Below are 21,564 nucleotides of genomic sequence, written 5' to 3'. Positions count from 1 at the left end.
TCGCCAGGCTGTTGTCTAATATCAGCAATACTGCCTTTCCGATTTTGGACTACACTTCCCACAAGACATTGCGGGTCGCTTATTCGGCTCCCACGCGCAAACCTGGTCGCTTCTTCTTGTGATTTGGGGTTTCTTAGAGTAGCTACTTGTCACTTGGACCCAAATAGGCTCACGCCTTGTAGGATATTTGGAATGGGACTTCCTCTTTGATACTTCACGGGCGGCGTCTCAGACCCCAAGATAAAAGGACACCATCTTTGTCTGTGGCTGATGTGACTATGGACTACGTGTCCCAGAATCCATAGCAAGCTGACATTGCGTCTCAACTTGGTAAAATCTTTAGCTTTGGCTGACTCTGGTTGCGCGCGCCTTTTACAAGACCCAAGATAAGTGGTCTGAAGAGTCCTGGGCTGGGACCAGGCTTGTCCCGAACCTTGGGGCTATGCATGCGGAAGCAGGTCGGGGCTGCGGGATTCTAATTGTGGTTTTGATTGTGGTGGTGACCGGTTGTCAGTGCTTATAAGACTGCTGTTGTAATAATCACCCGTTTCCAAGCTGTATATCTGATTGTTGCTGTGCAAACATGTGATGTTATGTGTTCCGGGATTTTGTGATTGTGGAAGTGGAATCCCATGGACCTGTAATGTGTTATGTGCCCGATAAATTTTATTCCTGGGGAGATGGGGGAGGGGGGAGCAGATATAGTTGTAACTGTGACTGTGTTTGTATCTCTGGATTAAGTGACCTTGTGTAGTACTGTGTGCAGTGTTCTGTGTCCCTGGCTCTGCCTTGGCACTCCGTGGGTTTCCTTGTGTTCATGGAAAGAAAGGGAAAGAGGGAGAAGGACTTTGTGACAGTGTGTAATGCTGTGTGTATGCAGATGTGGACTATCTTTGCTAACCAGGGTCTGGCTCCCGATTGAATGTTCGGTTAAGGCTGTGGATGATGTGCCTTCTGCGTTCCACCATGTGTGATTGTGACTATGTAGGGAGGACCTTTAGGAATGTTAAGGAAGTGACTGTATCACAGTGGTGAGCAAACAGACTGGGGTGTACGGAGGAATGTAACTGTGACTGTGTCTGTGCATCTCAAGAGTGGATGAATGAAGCTAATCACCGTGGTATATATTCCTGTAATCTAAGCATTTGGGCTTCTGAGGCAAGAGGATCTCAAAATCAAAGCCAGCCTGAGAAGATACATTACAAAATCCTGTCTCAGGGAAAACAAAACAAAACAAAACAGGTAGAAGGATGTTGGAGAGATGCCTAGGTGGGTAAAGTTCTTGTGGCACAAGTCAGTTGCCATATTTTGTTTGTAGTTCTCCTGTAATCCAAGTTCCTAAAGGATTCAGAGACAAGCGTCTCCAAAATCTCTCAGGTAAACTAGCCCGGAGTGTGTAGCAGTGATCAAACCCCAAGGTTTCTAGAAGGCTAGAACCAGCACCCAACACTCTACTCTGCCCTCCACAAAAATGGCATTGCGCACACATACCTGAATATGCGCACACACTCACACACACAAAGATGAAAAATTGTTTCTAGGGCTGGAGAGATGGCTCAGTGGTTAAGAGAACTGGCTGCTCTTCCAGAGGACCAGGTTTTGCAGTACCCACATGGCAGCTCACAGCTGTCTATAACGCTTGTTCCAGAGAATCCAACTCCCTCATACAAACATGCATGCAGGCAAAACACCAATGCACATAAATTATTAAAAAATGATTTCTAAAACGTGAAGAGTTCATGAGTGGATGTTTTCCTGTGACGTATCTTGCAGGAGCCCGAATGTAACTCGTCTGTGACCACTGTACTAGCCCAGTGTTTGGCCAGATTCTGGCCCCGGACAATAATGACCTCAGCGTTACAAGGTGACACTGAGCTTGTACTGAATGCCCAGCCTTCTCTGACCTCCAATTCAGTAGGATAGAAGAACAGATAACCAAAACAGCCCTGGTCGCTCACGTTTCCCTTCTTCTGACCCTTTTCTAAGAAGAGGATGCTGAGCTGAGACTATCACTCAGTGGTTAGCTATTAACTATCCAAAGCCAAATTCAAAAAGCATTGGGTTTTATTCTCCTTTCCTCAAAACTTTTTTTTGAGAGGGAGGAGAGGGTTTTTCATGGCAGGGTGTCTTGGTTAGGGTGTGGACAGGCCTTTACCCATGGCTTGCAGCTCATCAACCACTACCGAATTCATGCTGACCGGAGTCCTGGACGTCATTGGCGGAGACCAGCCTTTATTCAAAGTTGATGTCTGGACAGAGTTACATGGCCCCCAGTGTCACTAATGTTGGGAAAATTTCATTCATCTCGTTTGTTATGAGGTCATCAGAGGGCTGGAGAGATGTCTGAGCTGTTAAGAGGATTGACTGCTCTTCCAAAGGTCTGAGTTAAAATCCCAGCAACCGCATGGTAGCTCACAGCCATCTGTAATGGGGTCTGATGCCTTCTTCTGGAGTGTCTGAAGACAGCTATAGTATAAGACTATAAGTATAGTGTACTTACATACTATAAATAAATAATAAATCTTTTTTTTTAAAAAAAATAAGGTTATCAGAAAATGCAATACCAGGAGAAAGACCCATTAATGTGGAAATTCTTTTTTCCTTGTTTACTGGTTACTAAGCCGCAGCAGACCTGTGCTAAAAATAGCTTGATATGAATGTAGAAAAGGCTTTTATTGCTTATCAAAATATATTTGCTGGGCAGTGGTGGTGCATGCCTTTAATCTGAAAGGCAGAGGCAGGTGGATTTCTGAGTTTGAGAACAGCCTGGTCTATAGAGTAAGTTCCAGGACAGCCAGGGCTACACAGGGAAACCCTGTCTCAGAAAAAATAAAATAAAATAATATATATATTCAGTTTCTGAGAATTCCACAGAGATGGAGATCCTGATTAAAAGATTAATGGATTGGTGTGTTGCAAGTAACAAATGTGCATTTAGGTAGATGTGGCTTAGACACCATCTGGTCACTGATGTCACCAAACATATTGTGCAGTTTTACCCTTCTTTGTCCCTTACTTCTTACTCCTGGTATTTATTTTGTTTTTAAGGGAGAATCTCATGTGACCTCAGCTGGTCTCAGAATAATTATGTAGGTGAGGATGCCTTTGAACTGCTCATCCTCCTGCCTGCGCCTCCCACATTCTGGGATCACAGGCTTGCACGGCCATGCCCAGCTCACGTCTTAGGTTTTTCATTTTGTCTCGTTTAGTTTGGGGGAGGTTCTTTTTGTTTAGACCGTCCTGACTTGTAGAGAACCTCCACGGTCTCATTTACCAATCATCTCCCGCTGTGGCCCTTCCTGCTGCGATCGGAAGTTAAGATTTAGAGGCTTAGTCGGATGTGGTGGCTCACATCCCCTAGTCCTAGCACTCTGGAGGCAGAAGCAAGTGGTCCAGACCAGCCAAGGATGCAAAGTGAGACCCTGCCTCGAAAAGAGAGGGGCCCTGGAGGGGTGGGCAGCCGTTAAGAGCCTCGTTGCTTCTGCAGAAGGCTGAGTGCGGTTCCCAGCGCTGTAGCCCACAACCATCCATAACTCCTGTTTCAGGGGACCTGGAACCCACTTCTGGCCTCTGCAGGCGCTAGCATGTACCTGCTGCACATAAATTATGTAGGACTCATTTTTTAAACACTTAAAATCCAAAATGGACGTGGACAGTACTTTCTGCTTACGTTGGGAGTTGGGAAATGGAACCATTCAGGCTCTCATGTAGCCCAGGCTGCCCTCAAAGTTCCTCTACAGCCAAGGATAAAGTTCTCCCGACTCCTCCTCCCAAGTGCTGAGATCACAGTTTTAAATATTTATCTCTAAAGCCTAAAACTCAGGGACTCAGAGAGAAGGGACGCCTAGGAGAGAGGGGTACACAGACTGGAGCCTCTGTCCTCTCAGGGTCTGCCAGTCTCCTTTTTGTTTTTCAAGAGAGGGTCTTGGGCTGGTGAGATGTATCAGTGGTTAAGAGCACTGACTGCTCTTCCAGAGGTCCTGAGTTCAAATCCCAGCAACCATATGGTGGCTCACAACCATCTGTAATGAGATCTGATGTGCTCTTCTGGTGTGTCTGTAGACAGCTACAGTGTACTCATCATATATATTAAATAAATAAATAAATAAATAAATAAATAAATAAATAAATAAAATCTTACACACACACACACACACACACACAAAAGACAGGGTTTCTCTGTGTAGCCCTGTCTGTCCTGGCACTCTATCTGTAGACCAGGCTAGCCTTGAACTCAGAGATCTTCCTGCCTCTGCCTCCTAAGTGCTGGGGTTGAAATGTACCGCTACTGCCCAGGCATAAGCCATCTTCCTAATCCTTTAATACAGTCACAACCTCAGAACCTGCCAAAGGGCTATCTCATTACATATTAAGGTGTTTAATTATTGACAGTAAGTGATCCCATCATCTCCAAATAACACCTCCCTTCCCTAAAAGCCCAGGGATATTAAGAGCTGGATGTCAGTCCTTTCTTTGTGCCTTGGCTACCATGAAACTCAAAACCATCCAGCCTCAGCCTCCCATAAGGTTTATAGGAGTGAACTTATGGCATACCTTAAAGCACTTTGGGGGCATTAGCTTTCCAGCATTGGTTTTATTTATTTATTTATTTATTTATTATTTATTTATTTATTTATTTATTTATGTTTTTCGAGACAGGGTTTCTCTGTGTAGCTCTGACTGTCCTGGAACTCACTTTGTAGACCAGGCTGGCCTCGAACTCAGAAATCTGCCTGCCTCTGCCTCCCAAGTGCTGGGATTAAAGGTGTGTGCCACCACCACCTGGCCCAGCATTGGTTTTAAAATGACACTGGTAAGCCTGGTTTGGTGATACTTGCTTCAGATTGCAATAGTCAGCAGGGTGAAATGTGAGAATCCCAAGTTCCAGCCAGGCCTGAATTAAGTGGCAAAATCCTTTCTCGGGGATGGGGGGTGGGGGGTGGGGATCAGGGGGCAGGGCGGGGCATGGCAGAGTAGGGTTAAAAAAGTAAATCCAGAATTGTCAGATATGTGGAAGGAGTCAGGTTGGAGGGGCATTTGAATGTTTTCGCCACAAGATAGCAGCACAATGCTACCAAACAGGTTTTGCAATCTGGAACACTGTACGAGGCCAGTTCTTATACCTGCCTTCCACCACAAGCAATTTTCTGTTCCTTTCCTTGCTTGCTGTTTTTGTTTTAAGACAGGGCATCAATATGTAGCCCTGTTTGTACTGGATCTTACTCTGTAGACTAGGTAGACTTCTTAGACTCACAGAGATCTGTCTGCCTCTGCCTCCCGAGTCCTGGGATCAAAGACATGCACCACCATTAAGCCAGGGGCCTGCTTGCTTTTTTTAATAAGAGGAGTCACATAATGGCCTTGAACGCCACAGGTAACCAAGGTTAGCCTTGTCCTCCTAATTCTTCTCGTCTCTACCTCCTAAACCCTGGAGGTCTAGGTATGGGCTGCCATGCCTGGCTTGGGGCGGGGGTTGCATGTAAACGTGCTCACAGCTCCATGTATGTGGAGGCCAAAGGCTGATGTCAGGCCTTTCCTGGTTACTTACTGTTTATTGAGTGAGGCTCTCTAAAGCCTCACTCTTCAATCCAGCGAGTTTAGCTAACCAGAAGCTAAAGCTGCAATGCCACATTATTTGGTATAAACCAATGACCAGGCAGCCTAGTTAGTGGCACATAGTGAATTATCTAAAGGAAAGAATGCTGACCTGTGATCTACTCTGAAATATATCTAGAAATAATAGAAATTAGTGGGTGGGTGGATATATGATAAATTGTATAGCGAAGTGGGTGTTTGCTAAGACCCTTTACTTCTTATGTGTCATTGAAATTTCTCTTTCTTTCTTTCTTTTGGTTTTTGGAGACAAGTTTTCTCTGTGTAGCCCTACCTGTCCTAGAACTCACTCTGTAGACCAGGCTGGCCTCGAACTCAGAAATCCGCCTGCCTCTGCCTCCCAGAGTGCTGGGATTAAAGGTGTGCACCACCACTGCCCAACAAGCAGTCAGTGCTCTTAACCCCTGAGCCATCTCTCCAGCCCTTCAAACACCTATTTTTAATGATGGTTCTTAAATGCTTTAACCTCTCTTTTACCCAACACCCATCAGAGAGCGTGGAAAAGAAAGGATATGGGGGAAGTGGACGTGTTTAGAAATGCTTCTTTGGAGCAGCTTTTGCCTGCGTTGTCTGGAAATCAGCAGTTCAATTCACAGGGCAGCAGCCGCAGCAGCAACTCGATCCACTCGAAAACACTTTACGAAGACACCAGCAGTCCAGTTTGGTAGAGTCGGGATAGCAAACGTGAATCAGCAGCGAAGGAAGATCAGCAGCGTAAGAGAGACCAACAAGCACCGAAGCTATGCAGGCAAGCCAAGCCCGGCGCAGCCTCCATGCCTGTCCATCAAGTCCAGTTCTATTTACACTCCCTCCACACATCACGTGTCCTCCACGTGTCCTGACTCAGCACGTGCGTCTGTCTCAGCTGACATCATTCTACCAATCCTAGGGGCCGGGGTTGGGGCTCAAGGGTTGATTGATCACTTGCTGCAGAAGTGGCAAGAAGCCATGACACACCACCAGAAGTTTTTGAGTGTGTTTCTCTCTATTTGGGTGGAGTCCCAGCAAATGGAGCACAACTACACAATGGAAGGTGGACCAATACATGCGTGTCGTCAGTGAAGGCTCCATCACACATCCTTTCACGCACTTGATTTAGCAGAACATTCTCTCTCATGTGTCTGCTTCAGGGAACTGTTCCTTCATGAGTCTGCCTCACCTGTGTCCACTTCAGGAAAACATTCCTTCACGTGTTTGCCCAGCAAAACCCCACCCAACACAACAGACTCTCCAAAGAACCTTAAGTTTCCACTTCATACAGGTGAAAGTAAACGTAATGCAAAAACATGTGACTCTCAAGCCATGGTTTTTTTATTGTGGACTAGGGTGTGGCTTCAGGGCAGTGGGTGTGGCTTCAGGGCAGTGAGCTTGCCCAGCATGAGTAGGTGTTGGGTTTGATCCTGCACAAAAAAAATAGATATACAAATGTTCCCACTAGAAACAATGGCTTTTGTTTGATTTTCTGGAAATCACACTAGTTATTTTCCTCTTCTTTCTTCTCTCCTTCCTTCCCTTCTTGTGCTTTCCTTTACAGACAAGGTCTCAGGTAGCTCTAGGTAGCCTGGAACTTTAAGTAGCCAATGCTAGCCTTGAACTCCTGCTCCTCGTACCTCCCTCCACCAATTTTCTTCTTCCTGTATTTTATTAATTTTACTATTAATGCTTAACCACAGAGCTGACCCACTAGCCTGTCTTTTTCTTTCTTTCTTTCTTTCTTTTTTTCTTTCTTTCTTTCTTTCTTGTTCGATGTATTCTTTATTTACATTTCAAATGATTTCCCCTTTTCTGGGTCCCCACTCTCCGCAAGTCCCATAAGCCCTCTTCCCTCCCCAGCCTGTCTTTTTCTTAACTGTGCTGAGTTATGCAGTGAGCTCGCTATATTGCCTCAATAAGCCTCTAATTATACAGACAAAAAGGCTAAAAAATTAAAGCAAAATGACCCACTCACTAGCAGTCAGACCTGGTGACTTATGGGGGTCCATCTACAATTCAGCCTAACTCCTAACTCCTAAGCCCCACCCAAATGGCCAGTCTGACAAAGAGAAAAAATAGCGTGCTGCTGTCTTCACCTCTGTTCAGGTCGGATCCCAAAGAAAAGGTCTAGGAAGCTTAACTTAAGCTAAAAACAAACAAAAACCAAAACAACCCCCCCCCCATAATTTTTCTAAGGGAATAAACACCTCTTTCTCCCTCTGCTCTTTCCATCGTCCCCATTCCCCTCCCTCCCCTGCCTCTCCTCCATCTGTCTGCTGGCTGCTATTCGTTTTTGTTTTGTTATGTATTGGTGTTTTGCCAGCATGTATGTCTCTGTGAGGATGTTGGATCCCCTGGAATTGCAGTTACAGGCATCGGTAAGCAGCCAGCCATATAGGTGCTGGGAATTGAACCAGGATCCTCTGGACTCACAGTCAGTGCTCTTAATCGGTAAGTCATGTCAGTCCTTAAACTTTTTTTTTTTGAGACAGGGTCTCTTTCCCTAGTGCCCGTAGCAAGGCTGGAACTCGCGGTGTAGACCAGTGTGCCTCAGAAGCACAGGAATTAAAGGTCTGAGTCACCACGAGCCACTTTTTTTTTTTTTAATTTCTTAAATCAATTCTGGTCTGGTAAATATCTTTATCTGTGTCAGGGTGCCTCCTTGTTTCTTCAAGAACACTGGGGAAGATCCTAACTTGGCCCTCGGGAAACAAATATGGAACCTAAGGTGAGCTGATCTCTCATTCTGTAGACAGAACGCGTTTATCTCTGCCCTCACGGGCTCCCAGATATCAGCAGGGTAACCCTAGAGTACAGCCAGGGAATGGCAGATCTCCTGAGCCGCCTTCTCGGCAAACACGAGTTCTGATGGGGTCAACCCAAAAGAGGAAACAGACAGCACTTTCCCTCTGACTCTATTGGACAAATCTGATCTGGCCACGCCCCCACCAGACGGGAGTCAGTGGGCGTGGTTTGGGAATTCCCTTAGGGTAAAGCGCTGCATGTCCTTGGGCAAAGAGGGGAGGTGACTCGAGCTGCTGAGGACGCAAAATGAGGGCCTTACGGGTGAGGCCCCCCCACGGGCTGTGTCTGGGGTGGAGGGGAACCCGACCATCCAGATACCTACCCTAAACATGCCAGGATCCGCAGTCTTGGAACAGGTGCACCCTTCAGAGTCTGGGACTTCCCGACAGCCTGAGCTCCCTTCCAGACAGCAGTAGCCTTACAAGGTCCAGAACCCTGGGTTTAAACCTCCGTTTACCCGAGTCCCCCTTAACATCCCAGAGAGCCCTAAAACCAACTCTCAGGGAACTTCCAAGCCGGTCTTGACATCCCTGGAACCCGATTTTCTCATATTAATCCAGCCCCCTCCCTCAATCCCCGAAGCACCTGTCTCACACTCTCAACACTGGAGTCTCGGGGACCCTCTCACAGCCTGCGGAGCCCTGAGCTGTAGCCTCTAGGCACGGATTCCCCAGCTCCATTTTTTGTTGGTTTTGACACAGGGTCTTATGTAGCACAGGTTGGCCTCTAACTTGCTATGAAGTTGAATATGTCCTTAACCTCCCGATCCAACTGCCTCCCCCTCTCAACAGGAATAACATATGTATGACACCTCTTCTCATTTTCTAAATGCTTACCAAGGAGCCCAGGCTGGCCTTGAACTCATCCTTTCCTCTTGAATGCTGGGATAATAGGCCTCCACCAATCTCTTGCCAGGAGTCCCTCCCCCGCTCTCACTGGTAACCATCTTGCCAGAAACATAGTCTCGACATCCTGATAGCAAAGTGCTCCCTTCCTGCAGATCTACTTGAGGGCGGAGCTCCAGGTGCTGCGATCCACCTACCCATCTCCTATCTCTCCAGGTCTCCCAGGCTCTGGTCCGTTCCTTTAGCTCTTCTACCCGGAGCCACTTAGAAAACCGTGTGGCCGAGAAGCAGAAGCTCTTCCAGGTAGGCGGGACAAAGTCTCTGGACCCAGTGAGGGGTGGGGGTGCCTGAGGTGGAGGTCTGTGCGGGAGCCCACAACCCTGTTCTCACCCCTCAAACTCAGGCCGACAATGACCTCCCGGTACACTTGAAGGGCGGGGGTACGGACAACATCCTGTACAGACTGACCATGACGCTGACGGTGGGGGGTGAGTGCAGGGCCCACCGGCTTGCTCTGATTGTAGGAGCAGCTGGGGTCTGGGTGGCTTGGTGTTTCAGAAGCGGTGGGTCCTGAGCTGAGGTGGTCTGAGGACCCACTAGTGCTCAGGAAAGGAGCAACAGGGTTACCTATGGCCCTGAGGCAATGCCCACCCCAGCCCAGAACGAGCTCCTTGCCTGGTCCAAATCCGAGCGGGTGGAGGTGGGGATTCCCCATGAGGGATCCGGTTTGGGAGGAAGATGCCATCTGCCCAAGAGCTGTGATCCGTGGGCAGCTGGGGGAACCTGAGGGCCCTTTAGAGGCCTTGCAAGAGGGCGAGAGGGAATTAGGGTCTCATGTGATAATCCAACCCCCTTTCCAGGCACTGCCTACTGCTTATACTGCTTGGGCTGGGCCTCCTTCCCGCACAAGAAGTGACACCAAGAAGCTTGGAGGACCTGGGCAAACACCAATAAATATGCAAATCTCTTGAGAACCCAACCAGCTCCAGCCTGTGTCTGTGTCCTAACCTGGGGTGTCTATGCAGAGGAAAGCAAGTGACCCCAGGCCTTGGTGTCTGAGGCTGGACTAGCACTGTACCTAGGACAACCTGCTTTATGGGTGCCTGCTGGGGGCGGGGCAGAGGACCTCAAGCAGTGCTGGGGACCGGGCCGGGGTATTATAATTTGGAATGGAGTCCCCTCCCCTTGCAGAGGCCCAAAGGGGAGGGGCTCGTTCCAGGGCAGCCAGGGCTATATTACAGACACACCCTGGGGCGAAAAGGAGGCATGCTGAGCTTGACCTAAGTACAGAGAGGGCAGAGACTGGAGCTAGAGCTGAAACTCGCGGAGATAGAACCGAGTGGAAGAGCAGAGTCCAGCAGCGGATGAGTGTGTGTGTATGTGTGTGAGAGAGAGACAGAGAGAGAGAGAGTTGGTGTGTGTGTCCCCATGAAAGTCTATGGTGTGTATATGTCTGGTGAGTCTGAGTGTGAGAATGTGTGTGGTGTGTTTGTATGTGTATGTATGTGTGAGTGTGTGGTGTTGGGAGTGTTTATGTGAGTGTGAGAGTGTGTGGTATGTGTGGGTGGTGTATGTGTGGGTGTGGATATGGTGTGTGAGTGTGTGTGAAAGTGTATGTGTGTGGTGTGAGTGTGTGTGGGGATATGGTGTGTGAGTGTGTGTGAGAGAGAAAGTGTAGTATGTATGTGTGTATGAATGTGAGAGTGTGTAGTATTGGGGTATATATGTGAGTATAAGAATGCATGGTGTGACTCTGCATACATGTGTGTGAGAGAATGTGTCATGTGTGCACGCATGTCAGAGCATGAACATGTGCAAAACCCCTGGGTTCCATCCTCAGCACCAATCGGTCAATCAGTTGGAGGACCTAAAAGACGGAAGCTCAGAGAGCTACAGACATCACCCCAAGGGACAGAGGCTCACTGAGCTCTCTTATCAGCTCGGGAAGCTGCAAGTGGATCGCTGGGGACACTGAGTCCCATCCCATTCAGAGCCTGCATGGGATCCAGGTGAAGCCTCAGCAAAACCAGGCTAAGCCTCAACTGGGAACCGAGTCTGAGGGGAAAAAGGTGCAGAGCAGAAGCTACACAGTTCCGGCCCTAATGATTGACGCCCGAACCACCTGTGGGGCCGGAGAGACGGCACTTTGCTGCAATCGCAGAGGATCGGGGTTCAGTTCCCAGCACCCCAGTGGTGGCTCACGACCCCTCATACCTCCCATCCCAGAGGGTGGTACATACATAGTGCATGTATATGCACGCACATTCTACACATACACACTAAATAAATAACCAGGTCACTCAAGAGAATTCATGTTCCCTCCTGCCGGACTCAATGCTACCTCTCAGCACTCAGTCCGAAGGAAGGAGCAAGTGCAGAGAGTTTATTTCCTCCTGGGCCTGACAGCTGTGCGGTGGGGGGACACAGCGCAGGCATAGGCACTAGGGTGTGCGGCCCTGCCATGGCCTGGAGTTCATTTGGCTGCTGGGGAGGCGGCTGTGTGAGTGTGTAACAGGGTGTGTAGGGACGGGCATAATCCTTCCAGAACTAAGACAGGGCCCTTGGGACATGGAAGCCACAGGAGTGTTAGGCTTGGCACACGGACAGGATGGAGGTGACGGGGAGGGTGTGGCTTGGGTGTGCCGGGGTGGGGTGACCCTTCAGCAGAGCAAGCTAGCCTGTCTCAGAGCCAGGGGTAACTCGGGGTGCGGCGAGCTGGGGCATGTTGAGCTCTGGCTGACGACTGGGAAGCTGGGTACCAGAACCGGGAGAAGAAAGGCCACTGGGTAGCAGGACATGACCAGAAAAATGTGGCTGCCATCAGGATCAGGGTTCAAGGCGGCTTCGAGGTGGGCTGTGAGCGGGCAGGCCCGAGACCCCCATTCACGAATACATAGTCAGCTGCAACCACTGGAGAGGAAAACGCAGATGAGCAAAAGACCCTGGAGAACCGGACACCGCACTGAGGGCCTGCTGGGCAAAGGGCGTAGTAGGGGCGGGACCTCACAGCTGAGCACCACCCCAAGAGATGCCATCTCACCTCCTGGATGTTCACTTGGATCTGTCCCGTGCCATTTTTGTCAAGAGATTTGAAAGCGCCTGGAGGAGAAAGGAAAGGAGGGCTTGGATGCTTCTAGAACGATATAATTATTTCCCTCTTGTTGTTTTATTCTTCTTTGTTGATAGACAGGGTCTCACTAAGTACCCTTTGGTGGTCTCAGACTTACGGAGAGCTCCCTGCTTCTGCCTCCAGAGTGCTGGGATCAAAGGCGCGGGCCACCCTGACTGGTTATAGGATAATGATGCTGCTGATGGTGACAGTCAGCGCTACACAGAACTTTGAAGGCACACGGTGGTGATTGTAATCCCAGCACTAGGAGGGTTACGGTAGGAAGATCTTGAGTTCAATATTATGCTTAGCTATGTGTGGGAATTCAAGGCTAGCCAGGCTACATGAGGCTATAATAATAATAATGATAACAATAATAATAATAGATGAAAATGAAGGAGGAAGAAGAAAGTTAAATCAATAATGCTGGGAGCATGTGGGGTTTTTGTTGTTGTTGTTGTTTTTTGTTTTTGTTTTTTTTTTTTGAGACAGGGTTTCTCTGCGTAGCCCTGGAACTCTGTAGACCAGACTGGCCTCGATCTCAGAAATCCGCCTGCCTACTCCCAAGTGCTGGGATTAAAGGCGTGTGCCAGCACCTCCCGGGTGGCATTATATATAATACATGTGTATTATATACACACACACATATATATATATATAAAATTTTCCTTTTAAGTTGCTTCTTTCAAAGTACTTGGTCATGGCAACAGTGAAGTAACTTTTTTTTTAGATTTATTTATTTTATGTAAGTATATTGTTGCTGTCTTCAGACACACCAGAAGAGGGCATCAGATCTCATTATGGATGAGTTGTGAGCCACCATGAGATTGCTGGGAATTGAACTCAGGACCTCTGGAAGAGTTTAGTCAGTGCTCTTAACCACTGAGCCATCTCTCTAGCCCAGCATGTGGTATTTTTAAACAAGGCACAGAGTTCTGGTGCTCTAACACAGCAGAGTTCAGGTGCTATGACACAATAAAAGAGTATTTACCTGATATGTTTGAGGCACGGGGTTCAATCCTGACACCTCAATAAGTAAACAGACAAAGTGATATGGTATGTTGCAGGTCACATGGCAAGACAGGACAAAAAACTGACTGGACCCCATCCAGTCCCATCCTTCCTGACACCTACGCTACATCCTCTCCAGTTATAACCCAAAACAGGCCCCTAAATGGAGATTGCCTGCCAGTCTTGGACTTAGAATCTAGTGTGGTCCCCACTCCTGCCCTGGAACTTGAAACCATGCCTTCCATCCACAGCCAAACCGAGCCAGAGTTGCCCACACTATGTCTGTTCCTTCCTGTACCTTCAGGTGGCCACAGACAGTGCCCTTGGTTCCACTGGTGGCCCGGATACCTCAGGAGAGAGGACATTTCTCCTTAAATTTCTCATCCTCCTGCCTCTATCTCCTGTGTGCTGGATCTCAGGTCCATTGTATTCAGGGTGATGAATGCCTGGTCTCGAACCCAGGGCTTCATGTATGCGAGGCAAGCACTTTCCCACTAAGCTAGATGCTAGCCCTTTTAATTAAGCGACTAAGGAACTAATCTTGGTTTGAGATGATGGGTCTCACAAAGTCCAGGCTTGCCTGAAATTTGCCATGTAGTCAAGGATGGCCTTGAACTCCTGATCCTCCTGTGGCCTCAGCTTCCTAAGTACTGGGATCACAGGTGCACACCACCACATCCGACTTCTGTTTTCACTCTTTTTTTTTTTCTTTTTTTTTCTTTTTTATTTTTTTTTATTATTCGATATAATTTATTTACATTTCAAATGATTTCCCCTCTTCTAGCCCCCCCACTCCCCGAAAGTCCCGCAAGCCCCCTTCTCTTCCCCTGTCCTCCCACCCACCCCTTCCCACTTCCCCGTTCTGGTTTTGCTGAATACTGTTTCACTGAGTCTTTCCAGAACCAGGGGCCACTCCTCCTTTCTTCTTGTACCTCATTTGATGTGTGGATTATGTTTTGGGTATTCCAGTTTTCTAGGTTAATATCCACTTATTAGTGAGTGCATACCATGATTCACCTTTTGAGTCTGGGTTACCTCACTTAGTATGATATTCTCTAGCTCCATCCATTTGCCTAAGAATTTCATGAATTCATTGTTTCTAATGGCTGAATAGTACTCCATTGTGTAGATATACCACATTTTTCTGTTTTCACTCTTAATGCACAGTCTTCCCGGGCTGGAGGGATGGCTCAATGGTTAAGAGCACTGACTGCTCTTCCAAAGGTCCTGAGTTCAAATCCCAGCAACCCCATGGTGGCTCACAACCATCTGTAATGGGGTCTGACGCCCTCTTCTGGAGTGTCTGAAGACAGCTACAGTGTACTTGCATATAATAAATAAACAAATCTTTAAAAAAAGAAATGCACAGCCTTCCCTCGGCTACCCGATCAAAGGAGCTCTGTAAGCCACGGCTGACTCCACCCCTCCCTTGCTGAGAACCTGCCACGGTGACTCTACAATGCCCACCATTGTCCTAGCAGCATGGAACTTGGTGTCCACAGCGCTGCACAGAACGTTCCTGATGTTACTCCAGTTTCTCCTCACTGCTTGATTAAATTCTCATGCAAAAAGAGTCAAAGTCTGACTTTCCAAGTCCTGGCTGAGTAGTGGCTAGGAGCAAGTGCTTTGCTTTCCCGAGTGTGAGGCTCCACCCTAACAGGCAGACATTCGTTCCCATGCTGGAGGCAATCTTACATCAATCCTAATAAAAGCTCTCACCTCAGAAGTTCAAGGTCACTCCTAGCTACAAATCAAGTCTCAAGTCAGCCTGAACCACAAGAAAACTTATCTCAAAAAACCAGGCAAGGGTTAGAGAGATGGCTCAGCATTTAAGAGCACTGACTGATCTTCCAGCCATCTGTAATGGGATCTGATGCCCTCTTTTGGTGTGTCAGAAGACAGCTGCAGTATACTCATAAATAAAACTAAAAAAAAAAAAAAAAAAATTAACAAAACAAAACAGGCAAGACAGAGCTGGACAGATGGTTCAGTGGTTAAGAGCTACTGCTCTTGCAAAGGATTCTGGGTTCAATTCCCAGTATCCACGTGGCAGCTCACAACTATTTGTAACTCCTGTTCCCGGAGTTCTGACACTCTGGCATCAGGCAGGCATTGGGCACACAGACTGCTGTGCCATGTAGCCAAAACTCTCATGTACATTAAATATACATTAGAAATAAAGAGTAAAAAGCTAGCCTACGCATAGTAGTATATGCCTTTAACCCCAGCATGAAGGAGAGAGAGAGAGAGAGAGAGAGAGAGAGAGAGAATAAGTCCTCCTACAAGTTGTCCACTGGCCTCCACATGTAAATACAATTTTCATTAATAAATAAACCTTAAACAGCAACAGAAGCGCCACCTCCTTCCTCTCTCTGCTCATCCCTTATCATCCATGTCCCAGTCCTCATGTGCCTTCCTCCAGGCAGTCCATCATTCCCTGGCTACGTCACATCCCTCCTAGGTCTAAACCTCCTCCTGGGCCTCCCTTCAAAGCCCAGATGGCTCTCACCAGCCTATCAGAGGTTAAGAGTACCGACTGCTCTTGCAGAAGATCCTGGGTTCAATTCCCAGAATCCACATGGCCATTCAAGTATCCCACCCCGACAAGTCCCAGCTGTCCCCGTCTGTAAGCCCAGCACTGCTCACATTAAGCTCTGATGTAGAGGAGCCTTGGCCAGTGAAGGGTAGCAGACCCCCACCCTCACAGAGATCTAGGGCCTCACTCACGGAACATGGCATCCAGCCTGACCAAGCAGCTGATGAAGTTATCGAAATCCATGTCCCCTTTCTCATCTGCGTAGCGCCGGATGATCATGTTGTACAGATGCTCATTCAGTTGGAATCCTGAAAAAAAAAAAAAAGGTTCAATCTGAGGGTGCCGGCGCACTGGCCTTCTCGATCCCCAATATAGTGGTGAGACTTTGCTCAACCCACCCCAACCATAGCCCTGCCAGCCCACCTGCTGCCTCAAAGGCTCCTGGGAGTTCATAGCTACCAATGGTCCCTGATCGGTCAGCATCGAAGCGTTTGTATATAGCCTTAGGATGGAGAAGACAACAGTTGGTCCAAGCATCTTGGAGCATGGGGACCCTATGTCTTGGGGGGGAGGGGGGGTTCAGATCCTGGGAGTTTCAGAGGATACCTCTTACCTGCCACTTTTTAATGTTGTTCCAGAGGTACTTGAATTCCTCAAAGCCTAGCTTGCCTGTGGTGTCACTCTAGCAAGAGGTTGTTAAGAATAAAGTGACAAAATGCAGTATGTGTTTATCTGTGTGTGTGTATGTGTGTTTGAATGCCAACATGCTAATCTTTCTTTCTTTCTTTCTTTCTTTCTTTCTTTCTTTCTTTCTTTCTTTCTTTCTTTCTTTCTTTCTTTCTCTTTTTCTTTTCTTTTCTTTTTCTTTTTTTTTTTTTTTGATTTTTTGGATTTAGTTTTTTCAAGACAGGGTTTTTCTGTGTAAAACCAGCTTTCTTTTCTTTTTAAGATAATATTTCTCTATGCAGTCCTGGCTGTCCTGGAACTTGCTCTGTAGACAGGCTAGCCTCCAACTCAGAAAGAAATCTGCCTGCCTCTGCCTCCTGACTGCTGGGACTAACCCTAATGCTAACCTTAAAAAACAAAATTTAAGCAGGGCGGTGGTGGCACACGCCTTTAATCGCAGCACTTGGGAGGCAGAGGCAGGCAGATTTCGGAGTTCGAGGCCAGCCTGGTCTACAGAGTGAGTTCCAGGACAGCCAGGGCTAAACAGAGAAACCCTGTCTCGAAAAACCAAAATAAATAAATAAAAATAAAAATGAAATAAGCTTGGAAGGCCGGACAGTCACAGCACTTACTGTTCTTGCAAAGGACCTGGGTTTGGTTCCTACAACTCAAACCATGCAGCCCACAGCCACCTGGACTTCCATCTCCGTGGGGTCCTATGTCCTCAGGCCTCTGAGAACACATGCATGCACATAAAGACACATGGATGTGAATAAAAGTAAAATAAGCCAAGTTGGCATGGCAGCACATGCCTGTAACTTTAGCACTTGAGAGGAAGATCTGGAGTTTGGCTACACACTGACTTCAAGGCCAGCCTAGGCCTCCCGAGACCCATCTCAAGAATCCAAAAATACAGTACAATGAAATAACTGATAATCAGATGGTGGTGGCACACTCCTTTAATCCTGTAACTTGGAAGGCAGAGGTGGGCAGATCTCTTGAGTCCGAGGCCAGCCCAGTCTACAGAGTAAATTCCAGGCCAGCCAAGGCAGAGAACCCCTATCTCAAAAAAAAAAATCAATCAATCAACATCAATCCATCCATTAATCAATCTTGTTTAAAAGTAAATAGAGAAATAAAAGAGACTTAGATTCTCAAACCGAAACTCCCAAGTGCAAACTCCTACCCTGCCATGTATTCTCCAAATGACTGTTTCTGCTATCCAAGTCTCAAGGAGCCCCAAGATTAGCTTGCAAGATCAGATTATTCAAGTCAGGTGAATTCTGGGTGGTTTGGCCAGAGACAAAACCACTGTGTCTCTCTGAACCTGTTTCCTTTTCTATTACATTGTCCTTATCTGGCAAGGTATCTGTAAAGGTTAGGCCCACTGATCTAGGTAAAGTCCCAGCTGTGGCAGCTGATTTTACTTATGGTCATGGAGGCAAGCCTGTATAAAGGCTTCACCTCGGCTGTGTCCTCAACACACTCCCAGAAAATACCCTCTTCACCCAAGACACCCACCAGACTGGCCCCAAAAGGATACATCCATAACAGCCACCATGCTTCGACAAGTGTCAATGCCAAAGCCATCAGTTTTTAGATCTGGGTCTGAGGGGGGAACAGTTGAATGTCAGAGGTCAGAGGTCATCCCAGCCCACATGCCTCTAAACCTTCACCACTGCCCCTGACCCTGGTCACTCACGTCGGGTCACGACCTTGTTGAGGATATTCATGAGTTCGGTAGCGCTGACTTCCATGTCCTGGTGGCAGAAGTTAAAGTATAGTTCAAGGGGTCTGGATACCATAAAAAGGGAAGGGAACTTCCGGGTTGTCACAGTCAAGTGACACAGTCAAGCGGCCGCGCAGGATACTTACGTCTCCGGCCAGCTGGACAAAAAGTTTCCTGAACTGACGAACCTCCTCGCTCTCGTTGGCCTCGGTATTAGAGTAATGGCTACGTGGGGGCTGCAGAGGGAGGCGATCTCAGAACACATGGGGAGAAATATGTCTCTCTCCTCGTACCCAAGGGTCGCAAGGGAAAAGTGAGGGAGGGCTAGGCAGTTTGAGGGCCAGAAGTGAGGGTAGCGTGTCGCGTGGCTGAGACCCAGGGCTTAGCCTAGGGGCTCTCATAAGGACATTCTTAATGGCAGGGAGATTTCCCAAGGAAGGAAGCGGAGCCTTAATCACAGGATTGGGGAAGATGATGCGGGCGACAGGCCTGAGGAGGAAGGGTCTCTAGGACCACTTACCGGGGGTTCCGGGTTGTACTGCGCAGCAGCCTCGCTGAGGGGAGACAAGGGTGAGTTAGCGCATGGGGGGAGTAGAGACTCCAACGGGCGGCAGAACGGTCAGCCAACCCCTCAAACTCCAGCCCTGCTCTTCCTTATGGGGTCCCTCCTCCCCTCGGTCTACCTCGTCGTCCTCACCTGGTCCAATCTTCAACAGCAAGGTGCGGCCCCTCCTTTTCCTCCATCAGGCCAGCCCCTCCCACCCGAGGGCCCACCCCACGGAAGAATCCTTTCTTTGCCCAAGGAACACCCACCAATCACAATGTCAGAAGCATCTTAGCCCCAATCAAAATCCCGAAAACCCACCAAACTTAACAGAGCCCGCCCCTTGAAGAACTCGCTTCATAAGGGGGGTGGGCTCTGTCAGCAGTTTCTCTAGGTCTCATCTTCCTCGGGTCGGGGCTTTATCCAGAGCCTCACTCCATCTCTCCTTTTGCACATTATCTAACTTCCTAATGTCTATCTCCCGCCCCCCATCAGCCCCTACTCCTCCCAGGGATCACTGCTTGGGTCACCGAAGATAATTAGGTGCCAGCCACCTGCTCTAACCCCAGCAAGGATTTTTTTTTACCCACTTAACCAATCAGCTCCCAGCCCCACACAATCCTCTCTGGACCATTTCTTCTCTGGGGGCTCTGATCTCTCCTAAAACAGCAAGCTCCGCCTATGTCAAATCTTAAGCCAAGGACAACCTCAGATCCACTGGCTCCGCCCTCAGTGAAGGCTGGATAGGATCCTATAGAATCGGATCGTACCTTCCCCAAACACAGGAGAGTCCCCTCCCCTCCGCCCCCAAGAAACTGCACCCTATTTGTTGACCCACAGAAGCAGGTTTACTAAACCCGTTACTAAAAAGTGACACCAGCCTCATTAGACTCCCCTTAGGGGCAGTTTTCCGGGCTGGATCAGGCCAGCCTAATTAGAATTCCCCGGTCGGACTCTAAGTGAGTCTCTTTATTATTTGGCCCACCCCGCCCCTTGAGGCCCCGCCTTACCTGATGGCGCTAATGACTCCACCCAGGATGCGCATGGCAGTTCCACCGCCTCCGCCACCTCCTCCCAGTCCCATGCCTCCCATGCCTCCACCGCCGCCACCGCCGCCGCCAGCAGCTCCGCTGATCAGGCCTCCGAGCACGTTCCCCAGACCCCCGCCCAGACCCCCGCCTCCCCCACCGCCGCCGCCGCCCTTCAAGAACGAATTCACCAAGAACATGGTTGCAGCTGAGTCCTGTAAAGAAAAAGGGGTGGGTCAGGGGTAGTGGCCTTTCCAGGAGCCCAGCCCTTCCCGCAAAAAAGGAAGAAAAAAAAAAAAGCAAGCATTTCCGGCAACTAGATTGGGTTCGAGACAGAGGCCTCCGGACGGGGACAGAGCCTCAGGCTAGGGGTCTGGACAGGCGATAGGAAGGAGTGAAACCTCCTAGGGTCTAGAAGGTACCCCTTGACCACATATATAGGCATCGCGAGGACAGGGTACAGCTGGACGTGCGTGGAGGCGCTCTACTGTAATTCCAGAAACTGGGAGGCTGAGGCTGGAGGATCAGTTCAAGGCCAGCCTCGGCTACAGCGCCTGCCTGGGTTACCCCTGTCTTGAGGCAGCAGGAAAACAGGGGATTCTTCATGTAGAGACCCCAAGTTGTGTAAGATCGGACGTGTATCAGATCCAGGCCTTCCAGAATTAAGCTCAGGGTAGGGGTGACCCAGGGCTGAGTCCAGGAAGTTCCTTGGACTGGGACATTCAGGTACTCCCGACAGAGGGACTACACCGTCACTACGGGATCTGTGGGCTCCGGCCTAAAATTATGGCTGTGCGCCCCGGATAACGGAGTTCTTCCCACCGCAAATGGAAACCAGGATCTCGGGTCGTGGTTCTAGACGCCCCAAATCATTTCCGGGTACCTCTCTGGACTTTGGGCTTATATTTTTGATCGTGAGATCCGGGATGGTAAGGAGTGCTCTGGAGGGGGGTGACCAGTGTGTGGCGGGCCGGGTGGTTCGGATCGGGGAACACGGGTGCTAGGCTCCCCAAGGGCGACGACTTTAGGGTCTCGCCAGATCTGAGGACTGCAGATCGCGGGTCTGCGGGGTGCAGGGGTGCTGGACGGGAGCGCCCCCTCTCACTTACGGATCCGGCGGTCGGCGGTCTTGCTCTCCTGCTGCCGGGCCTCCCGCTGTGTCCGGTTCGGGAGGGCGGGGCCGGTGACTCAGGCAGCTACTCCGAGTTAGACCCTGCCCGCCACCCAGCCGCCATCCGCGCGGTCCTAGAGCCTCCATTGCAGACTTCGCCCGCGCCGGAGGCCCCGCCCCACGTAGCGGGTTTTGGTTGCACGTCTCTGCTTAGCGCATCTCTCCCCGTACACACAATGCTGGAAATTTAATAGCTATGAGTACGAATAAACCATCCTAACGCCCAGGTACTGGAGCCTCCAGGAACTAAATCCAGGCTACCTTTGCAGTATATAGTTGCAAAAAGGACTTCAGTTGTTGTCATTCATTCATTCATTGTGCACTTTGAGACAGAGGTTTGCTAAACATCCTAAGCCGACCTAAAACTCTGGCTAACTTCGAACTCGAAGCAATCCTCCTGCTTCTGCTTCCCAAATGCTAGGAATCTGAATCTTTAGTTTACCGTCAGTTTTTGTCTCCCACCCAGGTCGCATTTTGGCTTCTAGTCTGGCTGCTTGGCCGCTCCCTAGGGACTAGATAAACCTCGGTTTGCTC

At 48.9% G+C, this 21,564-nt stretch overlaps 2 protein-coding genes across 4 annotated transcripts; one reads left to right on the top strand and one right to left on the bottom strand.

Annotated features, from left to right (window-relative positions):
* Positions 1-76: 76 nt before the first annotated feature.
* On the top strand, positions 77-10,215 carry LOC127671972 (cytochrome c oxidase subunit 7A1, mitochondrial). 3 transcript variants are annotated; one of them, XM_052167121.1, is made up of 6 exons: positions 77-458; positions 8,079-8,157; positions 8,240-8,314; positions 9,453-9,539; positions 9,640-9,724; positions 10,097-10,215. In XM_052167121.1, exons 3-6 carry the CDS (start codon positions 8,303-8,305, stop codon positions 10,150-10,152), a joined length of 240 nt encoding a protein of 79 aa, XP_052023081.1. In that variant the 5' UTR covers positions 77-458; positions 8,079-8,157; positions 8,240-8,302; the 3' UTR covers positions 10,153-10,215. The 3 variants fall into 3 exon arrangements, with proteins under 3 accessions (XP_052023081.1, XP_052023087.1, XP_052023074.1); XM_052167127.1 differs by lacking the exons at positions 77-458; positions 8,079-8,157 and adding an exon at positions 7,799-8,037; XM_052167114.1 differs by lacking the exons at positions 77-458; positions 8,079-8,157; positions 8,240-8,314 and adding an exon at positions 8,567-8,652.
* A 1,330-nt stretch (positions 10,216-11,545) lies between these two features.
* On the bottom strand, positions 11,546-21,071 carry Capns1 (calpain small subunit 1). The gene is made up of 11 exons (XM_052167103.1): positions 20,969-21,071; positions 19,842-20,074; positions 18,808-18,841; positions 18,434-18,523; positions 18,261-18,318; positions 18,102-18,166; positions 16,506-16,574; positions 16,316-16,394; positions 16,084-16,200; positions 12,277-12,335; positions 11,546-12,146 (listed from the first exon to the last, which is right to left on the bottom strand). The coding sequence occupies exons 2-11, from the start codon at positions 20,057-20,059 to the stop codon at positions 12,120-12,122; spliced, it is 816 nt and encodes a 271-aa protein (XP_052023063.1). The 5' UTR covers positions 20,060-20,074; positions 20,969-21,071; the 3' UTR covers positions 11,546-12,119.
* Positions 21,072-21,564: the final 493 nt, after the last annotated feature.

This window comes from Apodemus sylvaticus, chromosome 1 (genome assembly GCF_947179515.1).
Source record: "Apodemus sylvaticus chromosome 1, mApoSyl1.1, whole genome shotgun sequence".
Taxonomy (NCBI): Eukaryota; Metazoa; Chordata; class Mammalia; order Rodentia; family Muridae; genus Apodemus; species Apodemus sylvaticus.
This window is presented reverse-complemented; position numbering and strand designations above follow the sequence as displayed.

Excerpts from the sequence above, each read along its gene's own strand:
- LOC127671972 (XM_052167114.1), top strand. Across the intron at positions 9,540-9,639 it reads AGAAGCAGAAGCTCTTCCAG|GCCGACAATGACCTCCCGGT; the intron begins GTAGGCGGGACA and ends CCTCAAACTCAG. Across the intron at positions 9,725-10,096 it reads CATGACGCTGACGGTGGGGG|GCACTGCCTACTGCTTATAC; the intron begins GTGAGTGCAGGG and ends CCCCCTTTCCAG.
- Capns1 (XM_052167103.1), bottom strand. The coding sequence starts at position 20,059 with ATGTTCTTGGTGAATTCGTTCTTGAAGGGCGGCGGCGGCGGTGGGGGA. Across the intron at positions 18,842-19,841 it reads GGAGTCATTAGCGCCATCAG|CGAGGCTGCTGCGCAGTACA; the intron begins GTAAGGCGGGGC and ends GTCTCCCCTCAG. Across the intron at positions 18,524-18,807 it reads AGTACAACCCGGAACCCCCG|CCCCCACGTAGCCATTACTC; the intron begins GTAAGTGGTCCT and ends CTCCCTCTGCAG.